The following is a 27,681-nucleotide window of genomic DNA, read 5'->3' as shown; positions in this document are numbered from 1 at the left end:
TAGATATGTAGTCCATGGCAGCTTTGATTTCTGTCTTTTTGCCTCTACTTCTCTAGTGCTGGAATTGAGGGTGTAAACCACTACAACCAGCTTTTAAATAGAAACCACTATCATAGGTTTTTAAACAGAAAAATTTAATTTATCTGTATAGCTGTTCTGCCTGTGTGTTTGTCTGTATGCCACATGCATATAGTGCCCAAGGAGGCCAGAAGAGGGTGTTAGGTCCTGTCTTAGTTAGGATTTTAGAGCTGGGAACAGACACCATAACCAAAGCAACCCTTATTATAATGTCAACATTGAATTGGGACTGGGTTATTGGTTCATAGGTTCGGTCCATTATCATCAAGGTGAGAGCATGGCAGGCATGGTGCAGGAGGAGCTGAGAGTTCTACATTTTCATCAGAAGGCTGCTAGGAGAAAACTGACTTCCAGGCAATTAATATTAGAACCTTAAAGCCCACACCCACAGTGACACACTCCTCCAGCAAGGACACACCTACTCCACTAAGACCACACTTCTTAATAGTGCCACCCTTTGGGCCAAGCATATTCAAACCTCCACAGGTCCCTTTGTACTGAAGTTAAAGATGGTTGGAAGCTGCCAGTCATGTGAGTTATAGGGATCAAATCTAGGTCCTTTGGAAAAGCAGCCAGTGCTATTAACAGCCCCTATCACAAGGTTGTAGAATGTACACTGGCTGGCCTGGAACTCACTACATAGACAAGGCTGGCTTCAAAATCACAGGGCATGTTTGTTTGTTTGTTTCTTTCTTTCTTTCTATCTATCTATCTATCTATCTATCTATCTATCGTTTAGGTTGGCCATTGAATTCATCCTAGCCTTCCTGCTTCTACCTCCTCAAGTTAAGATTAGGTGTGTAATTGCCACATCAGGCTAATAGTGCAGTTTGGTAGCAGAAAAGGTCTATTTCTGGCACATTAAATAGTGGAATTTTTCACCAAATTGGATCAGAACAAAACTGTTGGAATGTTCTTACATGTAATTAGTACATTTGAAAATGTTTAAATCTTCTGAGAAGATTTCTCTGTTCTCTCTCATAGAAGCATAAAAAATGAATTTTAATGTCTGGAATGTCAAAGAGATGCTCAGTATTCCCTCAGGCTCTGGGTAAGTTGGTTATTTTCTTTGATATTTAAGTCCTGTGACTTTACTGATTTTTGTAGGAAGTCTCCTTCCTATAGCTGCAGTAGCTGTTGGATGGTGCTAGAGGTAACCTATGCTCCTCTCCTTTCCCTCTGCTGTGTCCCTGCTCCTCTCCTCCTCTTGTCACTGTTATTCCTTTCTGTGTTTGTCTTTTTCCTCAGATGATTTTCTGATTGGAAAAATGATGTCACTTTAGGGGATATAGCTGAGTTACCAGTGCTGCCTGTCAAGTGTGGAAACTTGAGTTTGAATCTCTAAGCCCACACAAAAAGTTGGACACAGTGACATGTGTCTGATAACCACTGATAGGAGATAGAGGCAGGAAGATTCTCTAGAAGTTCACAGACCAGCCAGATTGGCCTGTGTGGCAGAGTTTTAGTGAGAGATCTTATCTCCCACAGAAGGTGGACAGTTACCTAAGCACAAGCACCGAATGTTGTCCTCTGATTTCCATAGAGATGATGTTCATCCACATGTGTGTGTGAGTCTGTATGTACACACACACACACACACACACACACACACATCATTCACCCACATGAACATGAACATACAGGTAGTATCAATGCAACTCCGTACATCAACTCTTTTTACAGCATTTAGTCTTGGGATGGATCTTTGAGAATCAGATAGAGAACCTCAAGATTGTTAAATGCACTTGAAATAGGCAACTTCAGACAGTTTCTATTTTGGAATACAGAGAAATAAAATCAGTTTAGTGTTCAGATGTTTGATTGTTTGTATAAAAATGTAATTTGTAGCTGCTTTGAAAATAAGAGTGTTTCCAGCCACTGCTGAGACCCATTGAGAGGCTGTGAATGTGTCTACTGTCCACTGAGCTGGACCAGTGTCCACCAGCCTGCAGTAAACCTGCCATTTCTAAATTGGTAGGGATGGCTGAAAGAGGATATTCAATTTTTGCATTATCTCCTTACCGGATGGTTTCTTTCATAACACTTTCTCAAAGAAACTTGCTAATTAGAGAAAGAGAGAGAAAGGGAGAGAGGGATGAAAGGAAGGAGAGAGAGAGGAGAAGAAAAGAAGAAAAAAGGAAAAGGAGGAGGAGATAATCTAATCTAGGGACTGAAGTGATGGATCTGAAAGACCAAGTCTTTTGTGTGTAGACTACCCAGAGAAACCTTGTCTTAAAAACAAAACAAAAATCCAAACAACAACATCCTACCAGAGAACTAGACAAATGCTCAACATTCCACCCCCATCTCCAACCCTAGGCAGTTGTGCGAAAACAGAAGGAATGGTGTTGGCCTGAAAGATAGATACAGTGCACCAACTGTACCAACACCCTAATGCAACCCTTTCTGTCTCCAGAATTGTGAAGACACATTTTTCACATACTGTCTATGGCATTTTGTTATGGGAAGCTGAACAGGCTCTAAAACTTCACGTAGATCAGGCTAGTCTTGAGCTCACATAGGTCCACCTGCCCCTGCCTCTCAAGTGCTGGGACTAAAGGCATGTTTTCTATACCTAGCAAAACCCAGCAGAAACAGCCCAGCCTCTGAGGAATCAGCAAGAGTCAACAGGAGTGACCAGGACGAGCAGAGATGCCAGGAAATGTTTTCTGCTATGCCTTTCTCAACAAAGTGAAAAATCAGTGAAGACAAAGACACAAGACCAACAAAGTGTTGCAAAGCTAGCTATGCAAGCCCACCCTTACTGTTCATTGGGTTCTATTTATACTCCCTCAAAACATCACCTGTCCTCCCATGGGTCTTGCCTCAGCAAAACACCATGTGAGTCTGTCTTAGCAAAACTCCATGTAAATCTGGATCAGCTGATATATCCAGAAACTTCCACTTCATTCTGCCAACCAACCAGACCCCAAGGAAGTAGCAGGAAGGTGCCAGATCACCACCAGAAGTTTTTTGGTTCATTTCTTTTTATGAAGTCACAACCAGTAAGGATGGCAAGGTGTACCAATACCATACAGTATCGTCCACCTTCTCTGGGCCATGTTTATATTTCTTCTTAACGTCGTCATGTGTCCTTTCACACTTTTGCTTTAGCTTTATTCTGTGTCTGCTTCAGTGAAACATTCCTTCATGTGTCTGCTTTAGCAAAACATCCTTTCACCTGTGTACCTCAGCAAAACATCATCTGACCTAACTGATTTTCCACAGAAGCCAGAAGTTTCTATTTTAGACCAGTGGATCTCCGAGTTTGAGGCCAGCTTGGTCTATGAGTTCCAGGACAACCGGGGCAACACAAAGAAACCCTGCCTCGAAAAACTAAGCCAAATAAAACAAAAAGAATATCTCTTAATCCCAACATGTTTTATAAATTATCCACAGCTGACACTGAAGAACGTTACCAAAAAGCCACACATTATGGTTGAATTGCTTATACTCTCTTATCTCAATGTTCTGAAGTTTTCCTGTTCATCACCTGTCCACCACCCATCCCTCTTCCCTAGGACCAATCAGCTGAAAGGTTAGCTGATAATACTTTGTCCAGTTAGCCAAAAATGGTATACCACTTCACTCCTTGCCTTTAAACTTTAAAATTTCATATAAAAAAATCTGCCCTGAGGACAGAAGGATGCCACATTTAGTCCTGAATGTTCAGTATTAGGGTGTGCCTTCAATAAGCTGTTCTTGCTTAGCTGAGATCAGAGTTTGTATGGAATGTGTATCAGTTCTTGAATCCCCACAGTGTATGACTCAAAATGTTGTAACACAAGGAAGAGTGGTGTCAGTCCTTTTTGTTTGAATTTCCATTTGATTGTTCTCCAGTTGACAAAGTGTCAATCAGATAATTTCCTTATTCTTTATATGTCGAAAAGGCAGTGAATAGAGCAAACAGGGCAGAGCTACATAATAGAGAACATGACTCAAACAGCAAAACAAGCATGTGCTTTCATCACAATATTCTGAAGTAGTAACTAAGTTATGATTTAAGTTGTTCAGGATGCTTGTTTGCATAATGTTTGTCTTGCTTTGTTTCAGGATCTCCAAACCATCTAACTGGAATAGTAATCAGACTGACTGTTCTCTCAGCGATTCCCAGTTCCTCTTTGGATCTCAGTTCTGTCCTGAAAATTCAGAGACTCTGTTACCATCCTTGGATGCTGTTGCTTACTTAAGACACCCAAAACAGACACAAAAGAATTCTCTAGATGTGAGTCTGATTTTCAGCTAGTTAAATTTTTCTTTTTGAGATAGAATCTTGCTATGTAGGCCAGTCTGGACTCGTCATCTCTGATTGTTGGAATTATAGGTTTAAGCTACCACCCCTAGCTCTGATTTTCGAATTTCTCTGTACATAGTTCTTAGTCATTATGGAGGTACGCTTAAAGAATTATTCTATTGGAACTTTAGAATTGTACTCTGAAGATTACTATCCTAAATGGGTTAGTGCTTGATTGATGGCATTTTGTTTTTGTTTTTGAGTCTGGGTCTCTCTACGTAGCTTTGGCTATCCTAGAACCCCTTATATAGACCAGGCTGGCTTTGAATTTAGAGATCCTTCTGCCTGTTTCAAACTATTGGGATTAAAAGGATGTCTCACCCATATTCAGTTCCCAGTACCCACATGGCAGCTGATTATCTGTTTGTAACCCCAGTTCCAAAGGATCTGACATAGACATACATGCAGGCAAAACACCTTAAAAAATAAGAATTAAAACATTTATTCTTTCACATTTTCATGTATGTATAATGTACTTTGATTCCCCCTTATCTTCACTTACCTGCTTTCCCTTCCCTCCGAAGTCCTTCTTCCCAATAGGTTTCCCACAGCTTTTCCCTATTGTTTATTGTTTTATAACCATTATAATTACTTTTCATTGTCTCTTTGCTTCTGGAGAAAATGTTTCACATTGCCCTAGCTGGCCTTGAAGGCACTAAATAGCCAAACTAACCGTGTAGCCAAAGATGACCATGAACTTCTTAATTATTAATAATATTACATTCATTTATGTGCTGTCTATTATTTGTGTCTTTGGGAATAGAGGACATCTTGGTAGAGGTGCTTTTGTCCTACTACCATGTGGATTCCAGGGATAGAACACAGGTTGGCAGGTTTGGTGGCAGCATCTTTACCAGCTGCGCCATCTCCTAGGTGTGACTTTGAATTTCTGAACCTCCTAGGCCTACAGGCTTTATCACTTTGCTATGTTTTTAAGAAAATTAATTGCATTTACTTATTTTTTTTTTCGGGTACATTTCTTTTATTTATTTATTTTAATTCGAGTGCATTTCTGTTTTCCCCCGTGTTGGCTTGTTTCAGATAGATGGTTTCACTGACTTGTAACTAGTCCTAAAGGCTAGTTTGGCTAGCCACTAAGCCTCTGTCTCTGCAGCTCTGGCAACACAACACAAGCCACCCTGACTGTGCCCCCCATGCCCTTCAGGTTCGGGGGACTTAAGCTCGGGTTCTAACTGATCCATTTCCTCAGCCCCCAATTCACCCACATGGCAGCTGAAGCACTTCCAGACTCTGCTCTCCTAACAGCAGACATCCTGCTCTCTTGTGCGCGCCTTCTAATTAACTGGCCAAGGCATTCCTTTACCGTGACTCCTACGAGAGGAATCCCAGGGCACCTGACTAAGAGGCGCCTGAGGATCTGAAAGGAGGAGTTCTCAGGCTGCATGGCTGCAAAGGTTCTGTGCTCGGCGCTGCCACTGCCGGGAGGACATTTTGAATAGTTTAGTAGTTGCAATGTGTTTCTGGGAGGGGCAATTTTAAAGCCACACGTTAGCCCCGATCATCTTATGAATAGTAGTTTACAATCCTCAAATAAATTAGGGGGGTAGTTTATAATCTGGTGCTCAACATAACGCCAAGCAAACCTTTTAGGAAATCTCCACAGCACAAGAAATCCCCCTAATATTCTTCTGTGAGACATTTTCCTTCTAATTTCGCCTCACTTGTTCAATTTAGTTACTATTTCAAATGCTTTAGAAATCTTTTGAGGGCTGGAGAGATGGCTCAGAGGTTAAGAGCACTGACTGCTCTTCCAGAGGTCCTGAGTTCAAATCCCAGCAACCACATAATAACTCACAACCATCTGTAATGAGATCTGATGCCCTCTTCTGGTGTGTCTGAAGACAGTTACAGTGTACTTACATATAATAAATAAATCTTTAAAAAAAAAAAAAAAAAAAAAAAGAAATCTTTTGAAAGAGCCCTTACTTAGGTTAGTCCATCAAATTAGTAGCTTAAGGCTAGAGATGCGGCCTAGTCTGCCCTATTTTAACAAGCTCAATATTCCGTGCTTCGCAACTACCATCCTTTGGGTGATTGAAAATGCTTCCAGTACCTGATACCCTTAGTTTCGAGAACGAGCCATTAAAATATGTCGAGTATGGCTACTCGCCTTCATACAGGGTTTTCACATTACCAGGTTAGTACAGAAGGCACAGGCTTTAATGGAAGCAGGAAGCAAGGTAAAACTTACTCATCCAGTGTGGCCACGTGAATATAATCATCTGAGCTACCGAGATCGGGACCACAAGCCCGTCAGGATGCTTCTTCTTCACCTTTAAAACTGCGGATCGGCCAAGTGCCAGGGCTCGCACACACAGGGTGGCTCCCCCCAACACCCCCAAGTTCCCTCTGCGGCAGAGCTCGCTGCGCCCCGCATTCGCATTTACTTATTTTATTTTAGGAAAATTACATTTATTTGTCAGGGTTGAGCAGTTATTGCTGTGAAGAGACACCATGACCAAGGCAGCTTTCATAAGAGAAAGCATTTAATTGGAGACTTGCTTAAGGTTTCAGAGGTTTAGCCTGTTAACGTCAAGGCAGGGAGAAGACAGGATGTAGGTGGGTGTTGGAGCAATATCTGAGAGCTACACCCTAATCTGTAGGCAGAGAGAGACTTTTGAGTTTGGCCAGGGCTTCTGAAACCACAAAGCCCACCCTCAGTGACATACTTACTCTAACAAGGCTTGCCTCTTCAACCTTCTAATCCTTTCAGCACCACTTCTGGTGACAAAGCATTCAAATTCATATGGGTCTATGGAGGTCATTCTTACTCAAACCACCATAAGCACTGAAGTCAGAGCAACTTCTGGAAATGTTTCTCCCAGATCCCAGGAAACAAAATCTCTGGGCAGTCAGGCTTGAGAGCAGGTGAGGTGCCCTTACTAAGTCATCTCACTAGCCCATAAAAAAGGGATGATTGCCTAAGCAGTGGTGTTCAACTTTAATCCCAGCACCTGGGAGGCAGAGGCAGGTGGATCTCTGTGAGTTCAAGACCAGTCTGTGCTACAGAGCTAGTTCCAGGACAACCAGGACTATACAAAGAAACCCTTTCTCAAACTTCTGCCAAACCAAAAACCAAACAAAACCAAACCTGGGATGAAAGAGAACAAGAGATATTTGTCTTTTTGAGTTGGAATTTTGTTGTTGCTTTTTTGGATTTTTAAAAAACTTTAATTTTGGCTGGAGAGATGGCTCAGCAGTTAAGAGCATTGACTGCTCTTCCAGAGGTCCTGAGTTCAATTCCTAGCAACCACATGGTGGCTCAGAACCATCTGTAATGAGGTCTGATGCCCTCTTCTAGTGTGTCTGAAGACAGTGACAGTGTACTTATATATAATAAATAAATCTTTAAAATTTTTTAAAATTTAATTAATTAATTTTTTGAGTCAAGAGTTTTTGTTTGGTTGGTTTTGAGACAGTTTTACTCTGTAGCCCATATTGGCCTAGAACTTACTGTGTAGCTCAGGCTAAATTAAAACTCAAGGCCATTCTCCTGCCTCTACCTCCCAAAAGCTGGGATTCAAGCCATGTACCACCTGTGTGCTTTTACCCTTTTTTGGGTTCTAGAACTATATTTATATTATATTTAGACTTGCCTATGTCAAATAGGGATGTAATGAATCAGGCTAGCTCAGTGCTTTAGGTTAGTAAAGCATTTTATTTATACTCTCAAGAACTGAAACTAGTAATATAAAGAAATAAATGTACTTTCGGAATGTTTAGAGCATGTTTTTCATAAGAAATGCAGGAAATAGCTCTCCATACCACAGCTTGTGCACTACTTAGGCCGTGTGGAAGTTATCAACAGGTACTGAGTTCAACAGAAGCTTAAAAATAGCAATATGAGTTAAATATATGAAAGTGAAACTTTAATACCACAACTCAGAGGCAGAGTAAATATTTTTCTGTTGTTTCCTATGAGTACATTCAGTTGGGGTTGAGTTATTTTAGCTGAAACTTGGGTATTTCTGCACAGATAAGGCAGAAACTGTATTAACTTAGAAAGTTACTGTATTATAATTTCTTGGTAGATACAAATAATGGAGAAACAACACTCTTTTTTTTTCCACCTTATACTTAAATATGATTCTGTGCTGTATAGAGAGAATAGTGTGTGACACTTGGTATTACTTCTTTTTGTTTTACAGAGTGAACCTAGTATTTTCACAAAATACCAGGCAAAGCCCCAGTTGTTTGGAGGCGATACAAAGGATGAAGGCTTATTTTCTTTCCCTTTGCCAGTTGGGAAATCAAAAGGACTCTCAAAACAGTTTGAGGAGAAAAAGCGAAGGGCAGCAGACCAATCTGACAGGTACACACACCTTTTAAGAGGACGAGAAAGTTCATGCTTTCTGAAGGAAACAAAATGTACTATTAATAACCAAATAATTCAATTTCAGTATAATAGCATGCATTTATCAGGGATATGCATAGAAAATAGAAACAATCAATATTACACACACTATTCACATACACGTGTGTGCATACACATGGCGGTGTCAATGACAGAGAAAGATAGAGAAACTGATTTATTTTGGAAGTTAGTAGGTCCCATAAATTGTCTGTATGCATGCTAGAGAACCAAGGGTCCAGGGACATAATTGAGTCTGAATAGAAGGCCCCAGAAGGAAGGGGAGAGATGGTAGTTCCTTAAGTTTTGAAGTGTGAAGACTCAAGAACTAGGAGCTCCACTGTCCAGGGCAAAAGAAGCTGGATGTCATAACCCATGAGGACAATCTTCCTTTAGCCTCTGGTCAGGTCATCAGTGGATTAGGTAATGTATCTGCACTTTGATAAGGGTTAACTCAGTTTTTCTTTTAAGGGTATCATGTAGCATCCCCCCAATATATATCAGCAATAGAGTACTTACCTAGCATGTAAGGACCTTACGTTTATTCTCTAGTTTCATAAAATAAACCAATATTAAATGGAAAACAAGGAGGGCACCATTGCGACACGCTGGATGTTGAGGATGCAAAACTAATCCCAGTTCTTAGGAGGCAGAGGCAGGACAGTGAGGAATTCAAGGTCATCCTGACAACATAGTGAGTTCTGCTTACAGCTCAGTTTGAGTTACTGAGGAAATCGGCTGTACCTTTGCTCTTCTACACTTTGCTTGGGTGTGTATGTTTCATTTCTGCTGCTATCTATGATAAAAATAACCTGGCAAAAGCAACCTGAACCTAGAGGGGTGGTGATACACACCTTTAATCCAGCACTCCAGAGGCAGGTGGATCTCTATGAGTTCGAGGTCAGTTTGGTCTACAGAGGGACTTCCAGGGCAGCCAGAGCTGAACAGAAAAACTCTGTCTCAAAAAACAAACAAACAAAAAAGAAACAAACAACAGCCTGACTAAGGAAGAGTGGTTCATTTGGCTCAAAACTCCAGGTTATAGTCCATCTCTGTAGAGAAGTCAAGAGAGCAAGCACTTGAAGCAACTGATAACAGCACAGGTACAGCAGAACGGGATGGAAATCTGCATCTTTTCCCTTTTTCTACAGTTGAGGACCCACACCTAGGGAACAGGACTCTGCACTTTTAGGCTGAGTCTTCTCATGTCAGTGTAATCAGTACAGTCACTAAGAAGTATACCCACAGGTAACTTGATCTGGATGATTTCGTATTGAGATTCCTCTCCATTGTCAAGTTGACAGCTGAAACTAACCATCACTGTGTGTGTACCTGCTCCTCAATCATTCTCTACCTTTTCTGGTTTCCACTTAATTTTTTTCTCAATGAACTTTGACCTCATGAATTCAGCTTACACTAGCTAGCAAGTACCAAGGGTCTTCTGACTCAATCTTCCCAGCCCTGGAAGTATAGACATGCATCCCATGCCTGGCTTTATGTACATGCTGGGGCTACAAACTCAGGTCCCTTGTTCTTCCAAGGCAAGTATTTTATCTACTGAGCTGTCTTCATACCCACCCTACCTTGTTTTTGAAGCAAGGTCTCTCACTAGAACCTGGGATTCTCTAATTAGGCTACTTTAGATGCTACAGTTATGAGTATGCCTAGTCGTGGGTGCCTGGTCTAGAACTCAAGACCTTATGTGGGAGCCATCTCCCTAGTGCTCAAACTCTTGCCTGTTAATTTTTTCTATTAAGCTTTTGTTTGTTTGAGTCACGACCTCACTGTATAGCCCAGACTCGCTTAAAATTTATAGTGATCCCTTTGCCTTACACTCTCAAGTCTTGGAGTCATAGAAAAGGGCCACCACACCCAGCTAGTAATTACTTTATGCAGTCAATGTGACTGCAATATCAATTTTAATTTAACCACTATAATTTTTGTCTCTGGAAGTAAAAAAATGAGTTTTTTAAAATGCAAAATTCAAGTAATATTATATTGCTTCTGTCTAAATGTTTTCCTTCTAGATTTTATTTTTCAGATTATCTAGCTTGAGATGGAGTTTCACCATATAGACAAGGCTGGTTTGGAATTGCCAGAGATTCCACAGCCCCTACCTTGACTGCCCAGTTCTGGGACAGGAGGCATGAACCACTATACACAGTTGGATGTGGACAGAATTTCTGGTGTTTGTTCATCTCAGCATTCACGACAACTTGTAACTGTAACCCAGTTGTTTGTTTGTTTTGTTTTGTTTCTCTAGACAGGGTTTCTTTGTGTATCTCTGGCTGTGCTAGAACTCACTCTATAGCCTAGGCTGGACTCAAACTCAAGAGATCCACCTGCCTCTGCCTCTCAAGTGCTGTTCTATATGAATTTTTAAAATTCAGTTGATTAAAAAATAATTCCCTGGGCTGGAGAGATGGCTCAGTGGTTTAGAACTCTGACTGTGCTCTTCCAGAGGTCCTGAGTTCAATTCCCAGCAACCACATGGTGGCTCACAACCATCTGCAATGGGATCTGATGCCCTATTCTGGTGTATTTGAAGACAGCTAGAGTGCACTAAATAAATAATATTAAAAAAAATAATAATTCCCTTAGAAATAGGAAGTTATTATTGCTCTTCCAGAGGACCTGGGTTCAATTCCCACCAACATGGTGGCTCGCAACCACCGATAACTTCAGTTACAGAAGATCTGATGTCCTATTCTAGACTCTGGGAATGCCAGACATAACATAGTGTACATACGTAAGCAAAACAACCATAAAATAAAAATGTAAGCCAGGCCAGGCATGATGTCTCACAACTCTCAAGGAACACAGATCTCTGAGTGTGAGGCTAGCCTGGCCTACAAAGATAGTTCCAGACAGCCAGAATTATTACAGAGAAGTGCTGTCTTCAAAAAAACAAAACAAAGCAAACTAAACCAAAACAAACAAAAACAAAGAAAATATAAAACTAGACATTGTGGTTTCTCCCAAATTCTCTGAATTTAGAAGGCTGAGGCAGGAGCATTGCCAGGAATTGTCTGCATTTGGAGAGATGACTCAACAGTTAAGAGTGTTTGCTGTTCCTGTAGAGGACCGGGTCCAGGCCTCAGCACTGTACCAAGTTCCAGGATCCATTGCCCTCTTCTGGCCTTTACAGGCACTAGGTGCACATGGTGCACCAAATATATACTTGCAGACTAAATAATCATACATATAGAAACAACATTTAGGGAAAAGTCCTAAAAGTTCACTGTGTGTGTAAAGGAACTTGCCACAAAAGCTGATGACCTGATAATAATCCCTGGGTTGAACATGGAAAGAAAGAAAGAACCAACTTTCTCCCACAAATTGTCTTCTGACCACCACTCTAAATTGTATACACATGCAGGTACCAACACACACAAACTCTAATGAATGTAATCAAAGAGTCGGGTCAATTGGTAGCTCAGTGGGTGGAAACACTTGTTTTTTTAGACACATGCCTCTAATCCACAGAATCTTGTTTGGCTGAAGAAGAGGACCAATATCTCAAGTCGGCCAGCCTCCTGCATGAGTGCATTTGTGCATGAACAAACAATATGTGTAAATTAGAATTTTTAACTAAAAAATATAAAAGTTGTAATTTAAATTATTTTGTATATGTACATGGTTTTGTTTGCTTGTTTTGAAACACAGTGGTATGTTGTGACTGGTGAGGAACTCTCTAGACCAGGCTAGGGTTGAACTCACAGAAATTCACCTGCTTTCACCTACTAATTGCTGAGGTTGAAGGAGGGCACTACTGTACCCAGATTGTTGTAGTTATCACCTGTTTGCTAACTTCGAATGCATTAGTGCTAGAGCAGGTAGCGGGATAGATAAGGCATGTGCGATATGTCTCAAAAAGTCAGGAGAAAAGCTGGAAAGATGCCTCAGCACTAATTGCAGAGGACTCAAGTTTGGTTCTCAGAACCTACATGATGGTTCACAAACATCCTTAACTCCAGTCCTGGGAGAGCCAACAACCTTTTCTGAGCTCCTTGGGCATCAGGAATGCATATGGTACACAAACACATACAACAGACAAAACACACAGGTGTGATAAATCTTAAGGGGGGCGGTAAAAGGGAAGTCAAGCAGCCTCAGGATGGAAGGAAGAGAATGGGATTTGCATTGGAAAGCAGGTTCTTAGGGTTTGGGCCTGGACAACTGAGGTCTCAGGCAGACTCTCCAACTTAGTTATCTGTGTTTTTTCAATAGGGCACAAGGATTTATTCTCTCCCCCTTTTTTCCTCTTAACTCTAGTGAGACGCTGCACAACTTTGTTTCTCATTTTCCAGAAGTCATTCACAAGGTAGGTTCAGCTACATCTCAGAGTGTCGTGCAGTTAGAGTTGTGTAGCCATGCAGAACAGCAGCGTTTTTACTGTTTAGTGTCAGTAAAACAACGGGTTGTGTTTTCTTTTTTTCCTTTTCCTTTTTAAAAATTTAAGTTTATTTTATGTATTGGGTGTTCTGTCTGCATGTATGTCCTCAACCACATGTGTACAGTGTCCTTGGAGACCAGAAGAAGTCATAGTATGCCCTGGAGTTGGAGTTCTAGACAGTTGTGAGCTACTGCCTTCTAGTTGCTCGGGATCAAACCCTGATCTTCTGGAAGAGCAGACACTGCTCCTAAGCCGACCAATTCTCCAGTCACCGTGTGATTTCTCTCTTAATTTTGTCTCTTAGTTGCAGATGGCTGTGGAAAAGTCTGAGGAACATCTAAGCTCTAGAAGCCAGTCTATTTTAGATTCTGTGGAGACCATAGCCAAGACCTGTGAGTGTCCCATGGTTTTTGTTCATTTCTATTTTTAAATTTTTGTCAGTGTCTCAAGGTTAATGTTAGCAGCAGAGGGCACTGGTGAGCTATGACTGTGAACTTTCTGACCCTAGCCAGGTTTCCAGAGTGATTTCACGTTGTTCAGGAGAAGAGGTAAGCTCATAAAATTAGGTCTGCATGATGGAGCCCACTGCTATATGACAACACTTTTTTTGTATTTGTTTCGTTGTTTTTTGTTTTGTTTTGGGGCAGGATATCTCTCTGCATAGCTCTGGCCAGCTTGGAACTCACCACCAGGCTGGTTACCTCTACTTCCTAGGTGCTGGAATTAAAGACATGCTTCATCACACCTGGCTTGTAAACTTCAGTGCAGTTTTTATTTACTTATTTAGAAAAAAATGTTTGTCTATTTGGCACTGGCTGGCCTGGAACTTCTAAATGTCCAGGCTAAAAGTATATATTAGAGATCAGTTAGGTAGTTCAGACTTTTAGAATGTGAATAGGTTCCCTAGAACTGGAGAAACAGACAGTTGTGAACAGCCATGCTGTGTAAGTGCTGGGGAATCGAACCCAGATCATTTGGAAGAGCAGGAGTTACACCATCTAACTAGCCCATGCCAACACTTTGACCCCATGATGGCTTTTATAAAGAACTAATCCTCTCCTCGGGTACTTGCTATCTCAGGGTAGCTCTGCCAGCCTTCTCACCTCAGGCCTGAAATGAATCAGCAGCCCCGAGTCTTGTGTGGCTTGCCTGATCTGGCTGCTGTCTGTAGACACACTCCTCCTTAGGACTTAGAAATACTCCAGTCACCTGCTGCTCTTGGTCTTAAGGTTAGTTACAGAGTGCTGTTTGCAAACTCCCCACCCAGTTAAGTGATTTACATGTAGATGAGTGCCTTTATAAACAAGAAACCCACTATTCTCCTGAGCTAGACACTTCTCTAGAATTACAATTTTTAAGAAAATAGATGCTTGCGCATCTGTACTTGTTTGCATTTCTTTATTTTTTATTTTAAACTAATTCAAGTCAGCTCATTCACATTTACAAAAATCAATGCCTTTGCATGGCTCATAAAATAATTTCTATCTGTCCGAAAAGCACTGTACTGTTTATCCACTGACTTCCAACCTGGGCATTACCACCCAGGGCAACTGTGCATCTGTTTAGATAGGTTAGAACTGGAACTGTTACCTTCACAAACAGCAGTGCTGAGGACAGAGGCAAATGAGGAATGCTTCTTTGTATATAGTGATGGAATGACTCTTGTGGGATTGCCCCAGTCACATAATCTTTTTAGCTTTTTTTTTTTAATATGTATTTATTTTATGTAAACACACCAGAAGAGGGCATCAGATTACATTACAGAATCTGTAATGGTTGTGAGTCACCATGTGGTTGCTGGGAATTGAACTCAGGACCTCTGGAAGAGAAGTCAGTGCTCTTAATCACTGAGCCATCTCTCCAGCCCCCTCTTTTTAGCTTTTCATTGCTTTATAAGAAGTGATGATGTGTGGGGTGGCAGTGGTGGTGGCTTACACCTTTAATCCTAGCCTTCCAGAAGCAGATGGATCTCTGGGTTCAAGGTCAGCCTGGTCTATGGGTAAGTTCCAGGACAGCCAGTGCTACACAGAGAGATTCTATCTCGGAAAATAAACATATAAAACAGCAATAAAAAGAAGTGAAGGTTTCTGGCTGGAGAGATGGCTCAGTGGTTAAGAGCATTGACTGCTCTTCTAGAGGTCCTGAGTTCAATTCCCAGCAACCACATGGTGGCTCACAACCATCTGTAATGGGATCTGATTCCCTCTTCTGGTGTGTCTGAATAAAGTGACGGTGTGCTCGTATGCATAAGATAAAAGAGTTGCCAAGTGCTAGGGGAGCTGGAACTGGTGGTGGTAGCAATAGTAACTTAAAAATTATTTAAAAGAAAAAAAACAGACTAGGCTGGAGTTGACTTTGGCATCAAGGCTGGTTTCAAAAGCAGGACAGCCTTCTTCCTGCTTCTCCCTAAGAGCTGGGGTGGTAGGTGTAAGCCACCACTTGGCCTATGTAGTTTTAAATATAGAAACAGTGGAGTGTGCTATGTTTGTAAGTACCCTCTAAAAGATACACCTCTGAGACTGGCTCTTTTCTGGATTTAAATGCTATCCTTTTGCTGAGTGTGTGGTGTAGCAATGCCTGTGATTCCAGCACTTGGGAGGCAGAGGCAGGACAATCCAGGACAGCCTTGGGAGTTTGAAACCAGCCTGTGCTGAAGGAACTCTAGCTAGCCTGGCATGGCAAACAGCCCCTATTTCTGTTTCCTTGCTAAAGCCATTAGATTACATTCCTAAAGCTAGCCACCAAGGTTTATTCCCTTATTTGGTCACTTCCTCCTCCTGAGGCTGACCACCAGGGATCTGCTATCTAAGCTTTGAGATGCCCTAATCAAATTTGGCTGTCCAATCACAATTAAGCACCTCATCCTAACACAGAGTTTCCCCTTTTAACTTTATAAACCACCATTTGCCTGTCTCCTCTCTATCCAGAGGCAGTCCTTTGTCCATCCAGACAAACATCCCTTTCCCCTCTCCTGAGGCCTCTATCTCCTGTCTTAGCTTTGCCTCTTATTCTTGGCTCTTTGTCCTAGTGGTACAAATAAATCTCCTTTGTGCTGAGAACTTGATCATGGGGTGTCTTGTATCAGATGCTGGTCTCTTAAGAGCACTGGCTACTCTTCCAGAGTTCAATTCCTATCAATAACATGGTAGCTCACAACCATCTATAATAAGATCTGATGCCCTCTTCTGGTGTGCAGGCATACATGTAGGCAGAACACTGTATGCACAGTAAAAAAAAATAGATCTCTAAAAAATAAATGCCTGATGGTGGTTGGCTCAGATTCTTAATTCAACCACTCAGAAGGCTGAGGCAGGTGGATGTCTGTGAGTTTGAGGCCAGCTTGATCTACAGAATGAGTTCTAGGACAGCCAGAGCCACACAGAGAAACCTGTCTCAAAAAATCTAAATGAATGAATGAATAAATAAATAAAAAGAAAGTAAGTAAGTTAGCCAGTGAGATGACTCAGAAGGTAAAGTCATTGGGATTGCTCTGAAGTCTGAGGTCATCCGTGGCTGACATGGAGTGTGAAGCCATTGCTGGGCTATGAGAGACCCTGTTTTTTTTGTTTGTTTTGTTTTGTTTTTTAGTTATATTTATTTTATGTATATGAACACACTGTGGCTGTCTTCAGACAACCAGACTCCATTACAGATGGTTGTGGGAATTGTGCTCTGGAAGAGCACACAGTGCTCTTAACCAATAAGTCATCTCTCCAGCCCGAGACCCTGTTTTAAAAAAAAAAAAAAAAACAATGAAAAACTGATGCACTTTTAAAACTTGGTACCTTTTCCTTATAGCCTTTACTGTATTATTCACAGTTATTCATTCATTTGTCATCAGTGACCTGTTTTCCCTGACACAGTTTCTTTTTTTTCTCTTAAACAGTGTAGCTGGGTATGATGGTGCACACTTTTAGTCCCAGCCTGGTAGAGGTTGGCTCACCCCCTTAATCCTAGCACTCACGAGGCAGAGGCAGGTCTCTGAGTGTAAGGCCAGCCTGGTCTGCAGAGCTACACAAAGAGAAGCCTGTCTTAAAAATGTGTGTGTGTGTGTGTGTGTGTGTGTGTGTGTGTGTGTGTGTTATATAGGATAAAATGGGGAAAGTGGAGGTACCTTTAGTGGCCTGTGCCAAGGCTGCTAAGAAATTATGCAAACAATGCCTGACATATCCAGCGATCTGGTGCCTCATCCCACCACACATCGTCCCAGGAGATGCTGCCACCACAGCCGCAGCCAACTGATTATCCTCATGCAGCAGACTCAGCATTTCTGAAAAATATACTCTTACTCCTCAGCCTGCAAATGTTGTTCAACCCGACCGACCTGAACAGGTGCCAGATCTTAGAGAGCTGTCTTACCTGGGGACACTGCTGGGCCTTGATGGTGCAAGTGCTATTCAGAGCATGTCCAGGAGTGACCTTCACTCAGGAGTAAACATTCCATAGACTGTTGGATGCTTGTAAGCTGCCAGCCAGAAGCTACTGGCTCTTCAATTAGTAGGGCTGCTAGTTTTTCCTCATTTTTAAAAAAAATAATTTCTCAAGTCTTCAGAAAAGCTTCAAATCAAGAAAAGTTTGTTTCTATTGACTGAATATTTGGACACATTTTGACATAATATTTGGAAGTATGATTTTTTTTTTAAAGATCATTTAGTGCTAATTTTGAAAATTTAAAATTTCAGATTATTAGCTGGTAACAATGATGGTGGAGGAATTTTTTTTTTAACTATCAGAATTTTTCTTTCTTTCTTTTTTTTTTTTTGAGACAGGGTCTTAGTTTGTAGCCCATGGTAACCTCAGTTTGTGACAGACTTTCTGCCTTAGCCAACCAATTGCTAGGATTACAGGTGTGAGCATCAAGCCAGCGTTTTACTTTTAGTTATCTATTTCCTCTCTTTCCCATATTGCTATGAAGTTTTAAGAACCATGTAGCCTATAGGAAGGAATGTAAACATATGTCAATAATGGTAAAAATTTTAATACTAATTAAATACCATTTCATTCAGATTTAAAAAAAATAGAAATTATGCCAACAACAGATCTAATGTAAGAGGTTTATGGAAAGGAGAGGTTTTTAGGAGTAGGGACATGAAGGAAAGATGGAGACAGACAAGCAGACAGACAAAGAGCAAGACATATTGAGGGAGAGACAGAGACAGGGAACAGGAAAGAGAGAAACAGTGAATGAGAGATCTGGGTGGCCTGAGGCTTTTATGCAGTGCACCTGTTGTACCTGGCAGCTGAGGTGGGTGTCAGCGGTGTCGGCTGTAAAGCTGTGGCTCTCTGACGGCAGACTGTTAGAAATGCCCGGTTGCTGATTGTATATAATATGTATGTATGTATGTATGTTCAGTGTTTGGTATATAGAAAGATGGTTGATAAATATCAGTGAGTGTGGGGGAAGATTGTGTTATGTCATTTTACTTTATTTTATTGAGTGATGGTCTTAGGGCTAGAGAGATGGCTCAGCCGTTAAAGGCTAGGCTCACAACCAAAAATAGAAGAGACATGGTCTTACCTGGGATTCATAGCATCCTTCTGACTCAACCTTCCAAGTGCAAAGATTGCAGGCCTGTGCTTGTGGAGAGACTATTTGGCTCAAGAGGACATTAACAGAGACGGATGGTATGCGTCATAGTGGAATGTAGCTTCTTCCTTTCACTGCTGTGCTCTGAGCAGGTGACAAATGTTATCGGTCCTTAGGAAAACTTTCTTTGTTTTGTGTTTAGTTCAAGAGACTTCGAGGGTTCAGCATGACCTGATGGTTGAGGCAGTGAAAGACAAAGGCATCGTGGAGCAGGCCGTCCTTGAGATACAGAGGACATGTGCAGCTGTGAGTATGAACGTCAAGCTCTTGTTTGGTCAGCTTTGCTGTCCAGGTTTGTCCTGAGTTAGTGGACTCATGTGCTTGCCCAGCCTCCTGCGGAGCTCAGATACAATCACCTGCCACTGCCCATGTGTGATTCAGGCTTTGTCTTTAAGATCAAGAGAGACACTTAATATGTGAGAGGGAGATTTCCATCCAAGACGAGAGCCCAGGATGGTGGCTTTTTCACTAAGTCAGGATATAGCCTACCCTCAGGGTTCCCTGGCAGGATGTGTACTTGCTCACAGTGTGCCTATGCTTACTGTAAGGGACAAGCCTCTGTCCACTGGTTGCTTCTTCCATTCTTTTTATTTCTATGTTTTGACAAGGGTCTCTCTCTCCTTAGCACAAGCTGTTTAGAACTGACTGTGAAGCCCAGGTTAGCCTCAGACCCACATTAATACTCTTTAATTTATATTTTTATATTCATTTCTTTTTATGTATTCAAGTGTTTTGTGTGTGTGTGTGTGTGTGTGTGTGTGTGTGTGTGTGTGTGTGTGTGTCTGTACCATGTATATGTCTGGTTCCCATAGAGGTCAGAGGAAGGCATCAGATCCCCTGGAACTGGAGGTACAAATGGTTGTAAGCCACCATGTGGGTTTTGGAATTGTGCCTGGGTCCTGTGCAAGAGCAGGAAGTGCTCACAAGCACTGAGGTGTCTGTCCCTCCAACCCTTCATGGAAGTTAGTGCTCTTGACATAGCCATCTCAGCTGGGATTAGGGTGTGAGCTCAGCCCCCACACCTGTCCTCACACTTCATCGTATCCATCACTCTCCTCTTTCACTTCCTTTCCCAGAGACAAGAAGAATTTATGGAGATGAAATCCACCCTGAAGAACCTTGAAGTTTTAGTGGTCCAGCAGAGTAAGAACTTCCAGCAGCTTTGTGACAGTCTAGGCCAGCTCATTGTGCCCGGTGTCCTAGAAGAGCTGAAAAAATTCACCTCTGAGCCCCAGGTGGCTGTGCATCTGAAAGACAGCACCTCTCAGACCTCACCATCTCTGATCCAGAGCCTCCATTTTCCCAGGCAGGAAAAGTATCCCTCTAAGGAGCCAGCTACTTCGCAGGCCCAGGAGTCTCCTACAGGAAATCCCAGTAGGAGTTCCCAGAGGCCTGAGGAGTTTGGTGTCTTGGATGAAAGAGCAGAGAGTGATGTTTTTCAAAAAGCATCATTGCCAACAGACGGACCCCATAGAGGCAATGAGCTTGTAAAGAACAAGACCATGCAGACTTACTGCAAGAGCTGGGTTATGACCACCAGAAGCCTCAGTAACCACTTCTCTAGCCTCCCAAGCCAGAAGGTGGGCAATGACCAGGATCTAATTGCCCAAAGAGCTTCACAGCTGGACTTAAATAAGTTTGAAACAAGAGGGAAGAATGTCTGTCCCGAATATGAGGCCCAAAGCTTGTGTTTTTTTGACTCACTTGAACCATCAGCAGCTGAACAGAAAGGCAGGACCTGCAGAAAAAAGAGGAGAGGCAAGAAGCAGCAATCTAGGAGACTAAAGAAAGGCAGGCTTCTGGCTAGGAAGCAAGAACAGACTTCAAGGAACGACTGTGCTTTCATGACTGAGCACCACTGTCCCCAGGCTCCAGTTTGTAGCTCACAGGGGCCCCTCATCTGCTGTCCAACTCTGAGAAGCTCTACAAAGTCAGCCTGTCATATTTCAGGAGGGACAGGAGAGACCAGTAAGACAGCAAGAGCAGCCCAAGGGAACCTCCTGCAGTCTTCCCAGTGCTCCTCCACAGACAGTTCCCAGGGGGACCAGCAGATAAATTGGTTCAGTGACCTGAGCTTTGAAAACCTAGAGCCTCCTCTGTGTAAGAAGGGAGGGAAAAATTTGCTCTGCGACCCCGATTTTGATAGCAGCGATGATAATTTCTAACCTGTCAACAGTGACTTCAGCTGATGGTTTGTTATTCCAGACTCACAAACTGTAGAACATTGGATTAGTCAGCATCACACAGCATCTGAAGCTGGCTTATCTAGCCTTAGTCAGAGGCCTTGGCAGACTGTGGCCGGTAGGAGGTAGGGGAGAATCCAGTACTCTCAATTTCAGTCGCTGTTCACCAGAGGGGAAGTTATGGGAAAGAAATGTGTGGAGACAGTGTAGAGAACTCAGGGAGTAGCCTGAGGTAAGGCATCAGAAAGGTGGCTGTGTATGTGTTGTGAAAGGGAAGTGGCTTCAAGAAGAAACGTTTGTGACGTCTTGAGTAGCTTTCAAGACATGCCTTGCACCTTTTGAGCCTCAGCTTTATCTGAGTGTGAGTCTTTTCTATGAGGGACGTGTTCCAGGGAACGCTATTAGTCCAGGGTTTATTATTATGTTTATTATGAATTTACAGTTCTCCTACCTCCTCCTTCAGAATGCTGGTCCTGTAAGCATGCCTTGATTCTCAGCTGTGAATCAGACTATTTAAGAACAGAGTGTTAATCCTGGTGCTGGTGGTGCAGTTCTTTAATCCTAGCGCTGAGGCAGAGGCAGGCAGATCTCTTGAGTTTATAGCCTGGTCTATACTGCAAGTTCCAGGACAGTCAGGGCTATACAGAGAAATCCTGTCTTGAAAAATAAAAAACTAAAGCAACAACAACAAAAACCCAAGCCAAGAAAACGAACAGAGTATTAAAGCTGCCTATGAAAATGGGGTATAGTGGCTGCTGCCTGTGACCCGGAAGGAAAGCTTCCAGCCCTGCCCACACTGACTTCAGGTGCTTAAGGGCCAACAGAAGGAAGCTTTGAGACTAAAGGCCCTTATTCCTCTTGAACAGTTGTAGTATTGGTTATGTTTTATTTTTATCTTTTGTTGATGTTTACTGTTTTACTATTTTAATCAAAGTTAAAGTCCTGTGAAGTATTTTCTCAGTTAGTATTTGTGAATGAGCCCTTCTAGAACCATCTGACTGTGTAAAGTACCAAAGATGGACCCTGTGTTGCTAGTCTCTGCTGTTGTAATATGCTCTGATTCTTCAAAAGTATTTCATTTTGTGTAATGACATCAAAGTCCATGGGACTCAGTGTCCACTAGCTGGGCGTTTTGATAGAATAAGTGGTAAACGTATCTCTAGTAAGACTGAGGTAATTAAAAGTGACACTGTATCTCTGGCAATCATTGAGAAAGGTACTGTTTCTTATTTTATTCCTATGGCCTTTTACCTTTTTACTTTCTTTTTTTATTTTTATTTTTATTTTTTTTTTGTTCCTGCCAGACTTGGTGAGCGTGACACAGTCCCAAACACGTCCCTGGAACACACAGCATTTTTGGCTCTTCAGATGCTCCTAGAGCTGTATGTAGCTACACAGGGGCGGATGTGGTGGGAGGTCTATAGTGGGAGGACAGAGTCAGCTGAGTGCTCCGCCCTCTGTTACTCCAGGATGGAAATGAAGTTGACGACAGCATTTAATTGCCTGACAGTTCTGTATCTATTTACATATTACCAGCAAAATGGCCTTTTTATGTTTTGAGTGTGTGTGTGTGTGTGTGTGTGTGTGTGTTGGTTGGTTCTCTCCTTCCATCCTGTGGGTTCTGAGGACCATTCACCCTCTTGCCCTGTTTTATCTCACACTCATCTAGCTGAGTTAGTGTTCTTTAAACAGGGATATAAACTCCAGAAGTTAGGATGACATCTGCCTTGTCTGTGCTGTATTGTTCCCAGCATACAGGAGTGATTCGGGACTTACTGAGGGCAGAGGCTGCATTTTTAGGTAGGTAAATTTTCAAAAACCCTGTCTTCAAGCTGGGTAGTGGTTTCGCACAGTTTTAATCCTAGCACTCAGGACGCAGAGGCCAGTGGAGCTCCTAGTTTGAGGCTAGCCTGATCTACAGAGTAAGTTCCAGGACAGAGTCCCCCTGTCTCAAAAAACAAAACTAAACAACAACAACAACAACAACAACAAAAAAAAAAAAACAAACAACTGCCTCCCCAAAACAAATGAAGCCATATCTTGAAATGTGGCTTTTTTTATGACATCCTTTTGCTGCCCTGCTCCAACTTGGCTTCAGAGCCTCCGAAAGACTTCTGCTCATTCCCACTTCTCTTGCACAGGAAATTTCTTGTGACTTTTCCTCACCCCGTGTGCCCAGAAAAAAAAAAATTGCTTCCCTATCCTCCCTGGATATGTTTGTAATTTAAAAAAGAAAAAATGTAAAGCCAGTCTTAGGACAAAACTACCATACATTTTCTAGATAGTCTGTGACAGTGTGACAGAGAGCCCCTCCACATTAGGGCTTGAATCCATTTCAAATACAGCTCCTGAGTAAGATTATTCCTTTTTGTAAATATTTAGTTTGAACCTAAAATATTAGTGTTTTCCCATACCAAGAAGAAAACATGGTCATTACCAAGGCTTTTAGAATGTAGTTTCTAACTTGCTGTGGACGTGAGCATAAAGAAAAATTTCCACTAGGTTTTCCATCTGCTATTTGACTAGCAGTTAACATGATGAGCAAATCTTTACCCAGTTACTAATTATATGTAGATGGTTCTAGTGCTCATCTGATTACTCATATGTTCTTATGCAGGGCTGAAAAGCACAAGTGGGTGACCTTTGAGAAGGGGCTATTTTCAGATGACCTGGATGGATAACAGAGGAATCAAATCCCTTAAAAATGTATTGACAATACAATAAATAATTTTATATATTAAAAAGAGATGAAGACAAATTGCCAGAACATGATCTGGGGGTGACAGTGTTTTTAGCACTCCTCAACAATCAGTCGGGTAATGGCTTTTGAAGCCTCCCTAGTAACACCCCCTGCCCCCCCCCCCCGCCATATTAAGATGGGCATGTGCCTCCACAGTCAGAGAAGCACCATGTGGCTCCCATGTGAGCCCTTTTACAGTCTTGCTTAAACAGCTTACAATTCCGTCTGTCAGGATGGCCTTAACATCCTGCTAGCTTGTTCCTGGGTGCAAAGGTGAGGGGCACAGGCTCCCCAAATTCACTGCCTGTTTTCTTCTCATTCCCTTGATTCTTTTGGACTCTTCTCTGATGTTCAAGAGAAGACCTAGGAGTTAGGGGAAGTAGAACAAGAGGTCACTATACTGTTCCCTATGTGTAGAACAGGCATACTGGTGAAGTCCTGAGACCTTGAGAAGACAGGTTTCAGTGCCTGATGCAGCTTCCCCTCTGGCACAGGCACAGAGACTTGCTAACTGAGTGCCCTGGCACCTGGGTATGAATTTACAGTGTCTTGAAATAGATCTAGGTAGCCAGGGTGGCAGCCATGCTTGGGAGTGTGGGAAACACTGCCATGTAGTTGGGCTGAGGGCTCTTGACAGCAGCTGCTCTGCCCTTGCCTGGTCTACCTTCCCACTGCCATTTTAACTCTTTGCAGCAGGCCCTTCCTAAGCTGCCTCCAGCCACTCAATCTTTTGTTCTAGAAACATCTGTAGACTACCTCTTGCCTTATTGTCTCAGTCAACCAGTCTACTTCTAAAGCTTTGAATTTAGCATATATATAGAATGCAGCCATGGAACCTGAAAATCACAAGGGTGGATGGGCCTGGCTTCTCAGATGTCTTATGCTGTGATTTGGATCTGCAGTTGCAGCTAGCAGGTTCCACTGTGCCTATTTATTCTTGAATTTGCCTTGTTTCTATTTTGATTCTGGTAATCCAAATTGCACTCTGGTGTTTCCACGGAAACAATTCAGTGATTGTTTGGTGTGCCAAGATGAACTGCGGGGGAGGAAGCTGAATGACGTCAAACATTTTCTAGTTTTTCAGACATGACCAGGGTCAGCTGTCATACATCATGAATGCTTTGGACTCTGAAAAGCTTTAGTTGTATTAAATGCTGTTATATTTTAGTCTTCTATATCCTTCCTCTACAGCAAATTCCTGAAAAACCATTTCTCTTCCTCCCCACGAAGATGACAAAGGCAGGAAGGGCCTTAGGGGCACATTGGTGACCCAGGGGATCTAAATAGATGAGAAGGAGGTCTAAACCCACTTGAGTAATCTGGGGCTGCCATGCCTGAGACTTAACCCTCACTACTTTGCCAAGTTTCTACAGTGAGGAAAAATCTCTCCCATTTGGATATTTAAAATGAATTCATTATTTCCTAAATCCAATTTTCACATAAAGCCTTTACTCAAGGACAACCCACCTTTCTGGCCAGAGAGAGCCTGAACTATCTCCTTCCTTGTCTTCTTGCATTAGGTCCACATTCCCAAGGGCCAGTAACTCCACCATAAGCCAAAACAAAACTTGTCACTTCCAAGGGTTCTTTAGGGTTCTGTCCTCTCCTTCAAAGCCCTGATGGAGACTAGAACTTGACCCGTGAACTCAACTAGGACTTGGTTCTGAGAGACCTGTGACATCCAGCGTGAAGATCCAGAGCCCTCAGTTCAGGGTCCTTCCTACAGGAGTCATGTGCAGACACATACCATTTCTTTATACTGAAATGATACATGTCTACTGTAGATTAAAAAAAAGTAGGAAATGTTTTTTAAAAACCACTGTAATTTCCTTTGCTTTCCTGTGAATATTTCATTTAAAAATTTTAACAGGTGGGAATTGATTGCATTTTTAAGTGTTAAGTTTTGAAATAACTTTAGATTTATAGAAAACTTCAAATACAGTGAGCATGAGTATGCTCTGCCTGGCTTCTTCAGTGTGGACATAAAACTGCTATATTTGTCAAAAGCAGAAAATGGTATCAATATGCTAACCCCAGCCTTCATGTAGATTCCACTCATTGCTACTGATACCCTTTACCATTTTAGTTTCAGTTCAGATCCGAGTGCTTAGCTATTGTGTCTTCTTAGTCCCTGGAGGTCAGGGGTTTTGAATCCTTATTTTTTTCATGACCTTGGAAGATCCTGTTCTGGCCATGGATCCTAGAATATCCTCTTGTCTGGGTTTGTCTAACATTTGCCTCGTGGTCACAGACTGGGGATTGTGGGTCTTATAGGAGTGTCACAGATAGGCTGCATTCTTTCTCAGCTTTGTTTTGTAACCGTAACTGTGGTTCCTAACCTTCCCAACGCTGTGACCCTTTAATACAGTTCCTCATTTTTGCTGACTCAGAACCACAAAATTTCAATTACTACTTCATAGCTGCAATTTTGTTATAAATTGAAATGTAAATATCTGATATATAAACCTGTAAAAGGATCTTTCAATTCCAAGGGGATCAAGACCTACAGTGTGAGAACCTCAGTACTATGATGTAGTCAAGGATGATTGTGGACTCCTTAGCATCCTCTTAATCTCCCAAGTGCTGGAACTATAGGCATTTAGCCACTACATATACATCTTTTAAGATTTAAATATTTTTGTAAAATCTGGTTTATCATTGTCTGCCCTCTCCATACCTAATACTGGCTCTTTGTGTAATAGTTCTGGCTGTTCTTGTCCTGGAATGAACACATTCTGTAGACCACGCTGGTACTGAACTCAGATCTGATTGCTGGGATGTACCTCCTCACGCCCCCCTCCCCCCGCCCCAGTGAAAGACTGTTTTCATGTGTATGTGTATCTATGTTAATATGTCACATGAACACATGTGCTAGAGGATACCAGGGGCCTCTGGAACCCCTCAATTGCAGGTGTTAACAGTCGTGAGCCTTCCATTATGTGTGTTGAGAACCAAACTGGGGCCCTCTAGAAAAGTGGCAAGTACTCTTACCTAAGACATCTTTCCAGCCCCCCCCCCCTTTGAGAAAGGGTCATTACATAAACCATTTTGTAAACCATTCTGAACATGCTATTCTCCTGCCTTAGTCTTCCAAGTCTATGATTACTGGTATGCACCACATCGGTCTTGTTTGCTGACACTTGTGACATCACTGGGGATAAGTCTCAGGATTTGTTGGGTCTGCAGGTTTGTCCACTCTTAAGTTTATGGTCTTCTTTCCTTTAGTCTTTGGAGTAAGAGAAATCAAATCTAATTCATTTAAGAATGAGTAATGATGGGGTAAGAAGGTTAGGAATTCAGCTCTACCTCCACATCTGGTGGTACATACCTTTGGCAGATCTTAGTTTGAAGCCAGCCTGGTCTACATAGGGAGTTCTAGAACACCCAGGGATATATACACTCAAAAAAAAAAAAAGCAAAACAAAGTCCATATCCACTTAAGCAAGGCACTGGCTTATGAATATGAATCTCACGTAGGCTGACACCTCTCCATCTAGAACAACCTGCGCAGAGATGGCCTAGGATGCTAATGAGCATTCAGTGCGACCTTTCACCCTGTTTATTGAATATGCTACTTCCTGAAGGGATTAAATGGCAATTAGCCAACAAGAGCCACTGGCTAGACTTGTCCTATTCTCTTGCCTCAGGCAGGCAATGCCAGTGAACGTCCCTGGTTGGAAACCAGTTAGTACTCCTCAGGGAAGTCCATTTGACAAAGTGGCTAAGTGTGTTGAGAGACTGCCAGTTGACAGCATGAATGCAAATGTGGTCCGATGCCTGCATCACATCAGAGCACCACTGAGCCAAACCAGCTGTTACTACATACGTTGAGTCATCTTGCCCACCACCATTTTTTTCTATGTTAACCTTGGGGGCAATGGCCTGGGTTCTCCACACCCATTCTGGCTCAGCCTGGTCTGAGTTTAAAACTCATGGTGGCATGAGGTGGTCAAATGTGAAGGGGGACAGGTAAACCTCTGCTTATTTGCCCCTTTCTGTCCCCCCAGGAGGGTCCATATGTCTGTGGGGGA

The 27,681-nt window shown here is 42.2% G+C and overlaps 1 protein-coding gene across 1 annotated transcript; it reads left to right on the top strand.

Annotated features, from left to right (window-relative positions):
- Positions 1 to 1,073: 1,073 nt before the first annotated feature.
- Positions 1,074 to 20,892, top strand: IHO1 (interactor of HORMAD1 1; the record flags this gene model as incomplete). The annotated part of the gene is made up of 7 exons (XM_080934246.1): positions 1,074 to 1,129; positions 4,132 to 4,303; positions 8,542 to 8,705; positions 13,020 to 13,068; positions 13,445 to 13,532; positions 18,870 to 18,973; positions 19,804 to 20,892. The coding sequence occupies 7 exons, from the start codon at positions 1,074 to 1,076 to the stop codon at positions 20,890 to 20,892; spliced, it is 1,722 nt and encodes a 573-aa protein (XP_080790372.1).
- Positions 20,893 to 27,681: the final 6,789 nt, after the last annotated feature.

The sequence above is a fragment of the Micromys minutus genome, assembly GCF_963924665.1.
Source record: "Micromys minutus genome assembly, chromosome: 21".
Lineage (NCBI taxonomy): Eukaryota > Metazoa > Chordata > Mammalia > Rodentia > Muridae > Micromys > Micromys minutus.
The sequence above is the reverse complement of the archived record's forward strand: the minus strand, read 5'-3'. Positions and strand labels throughout refer to the sequence as shown.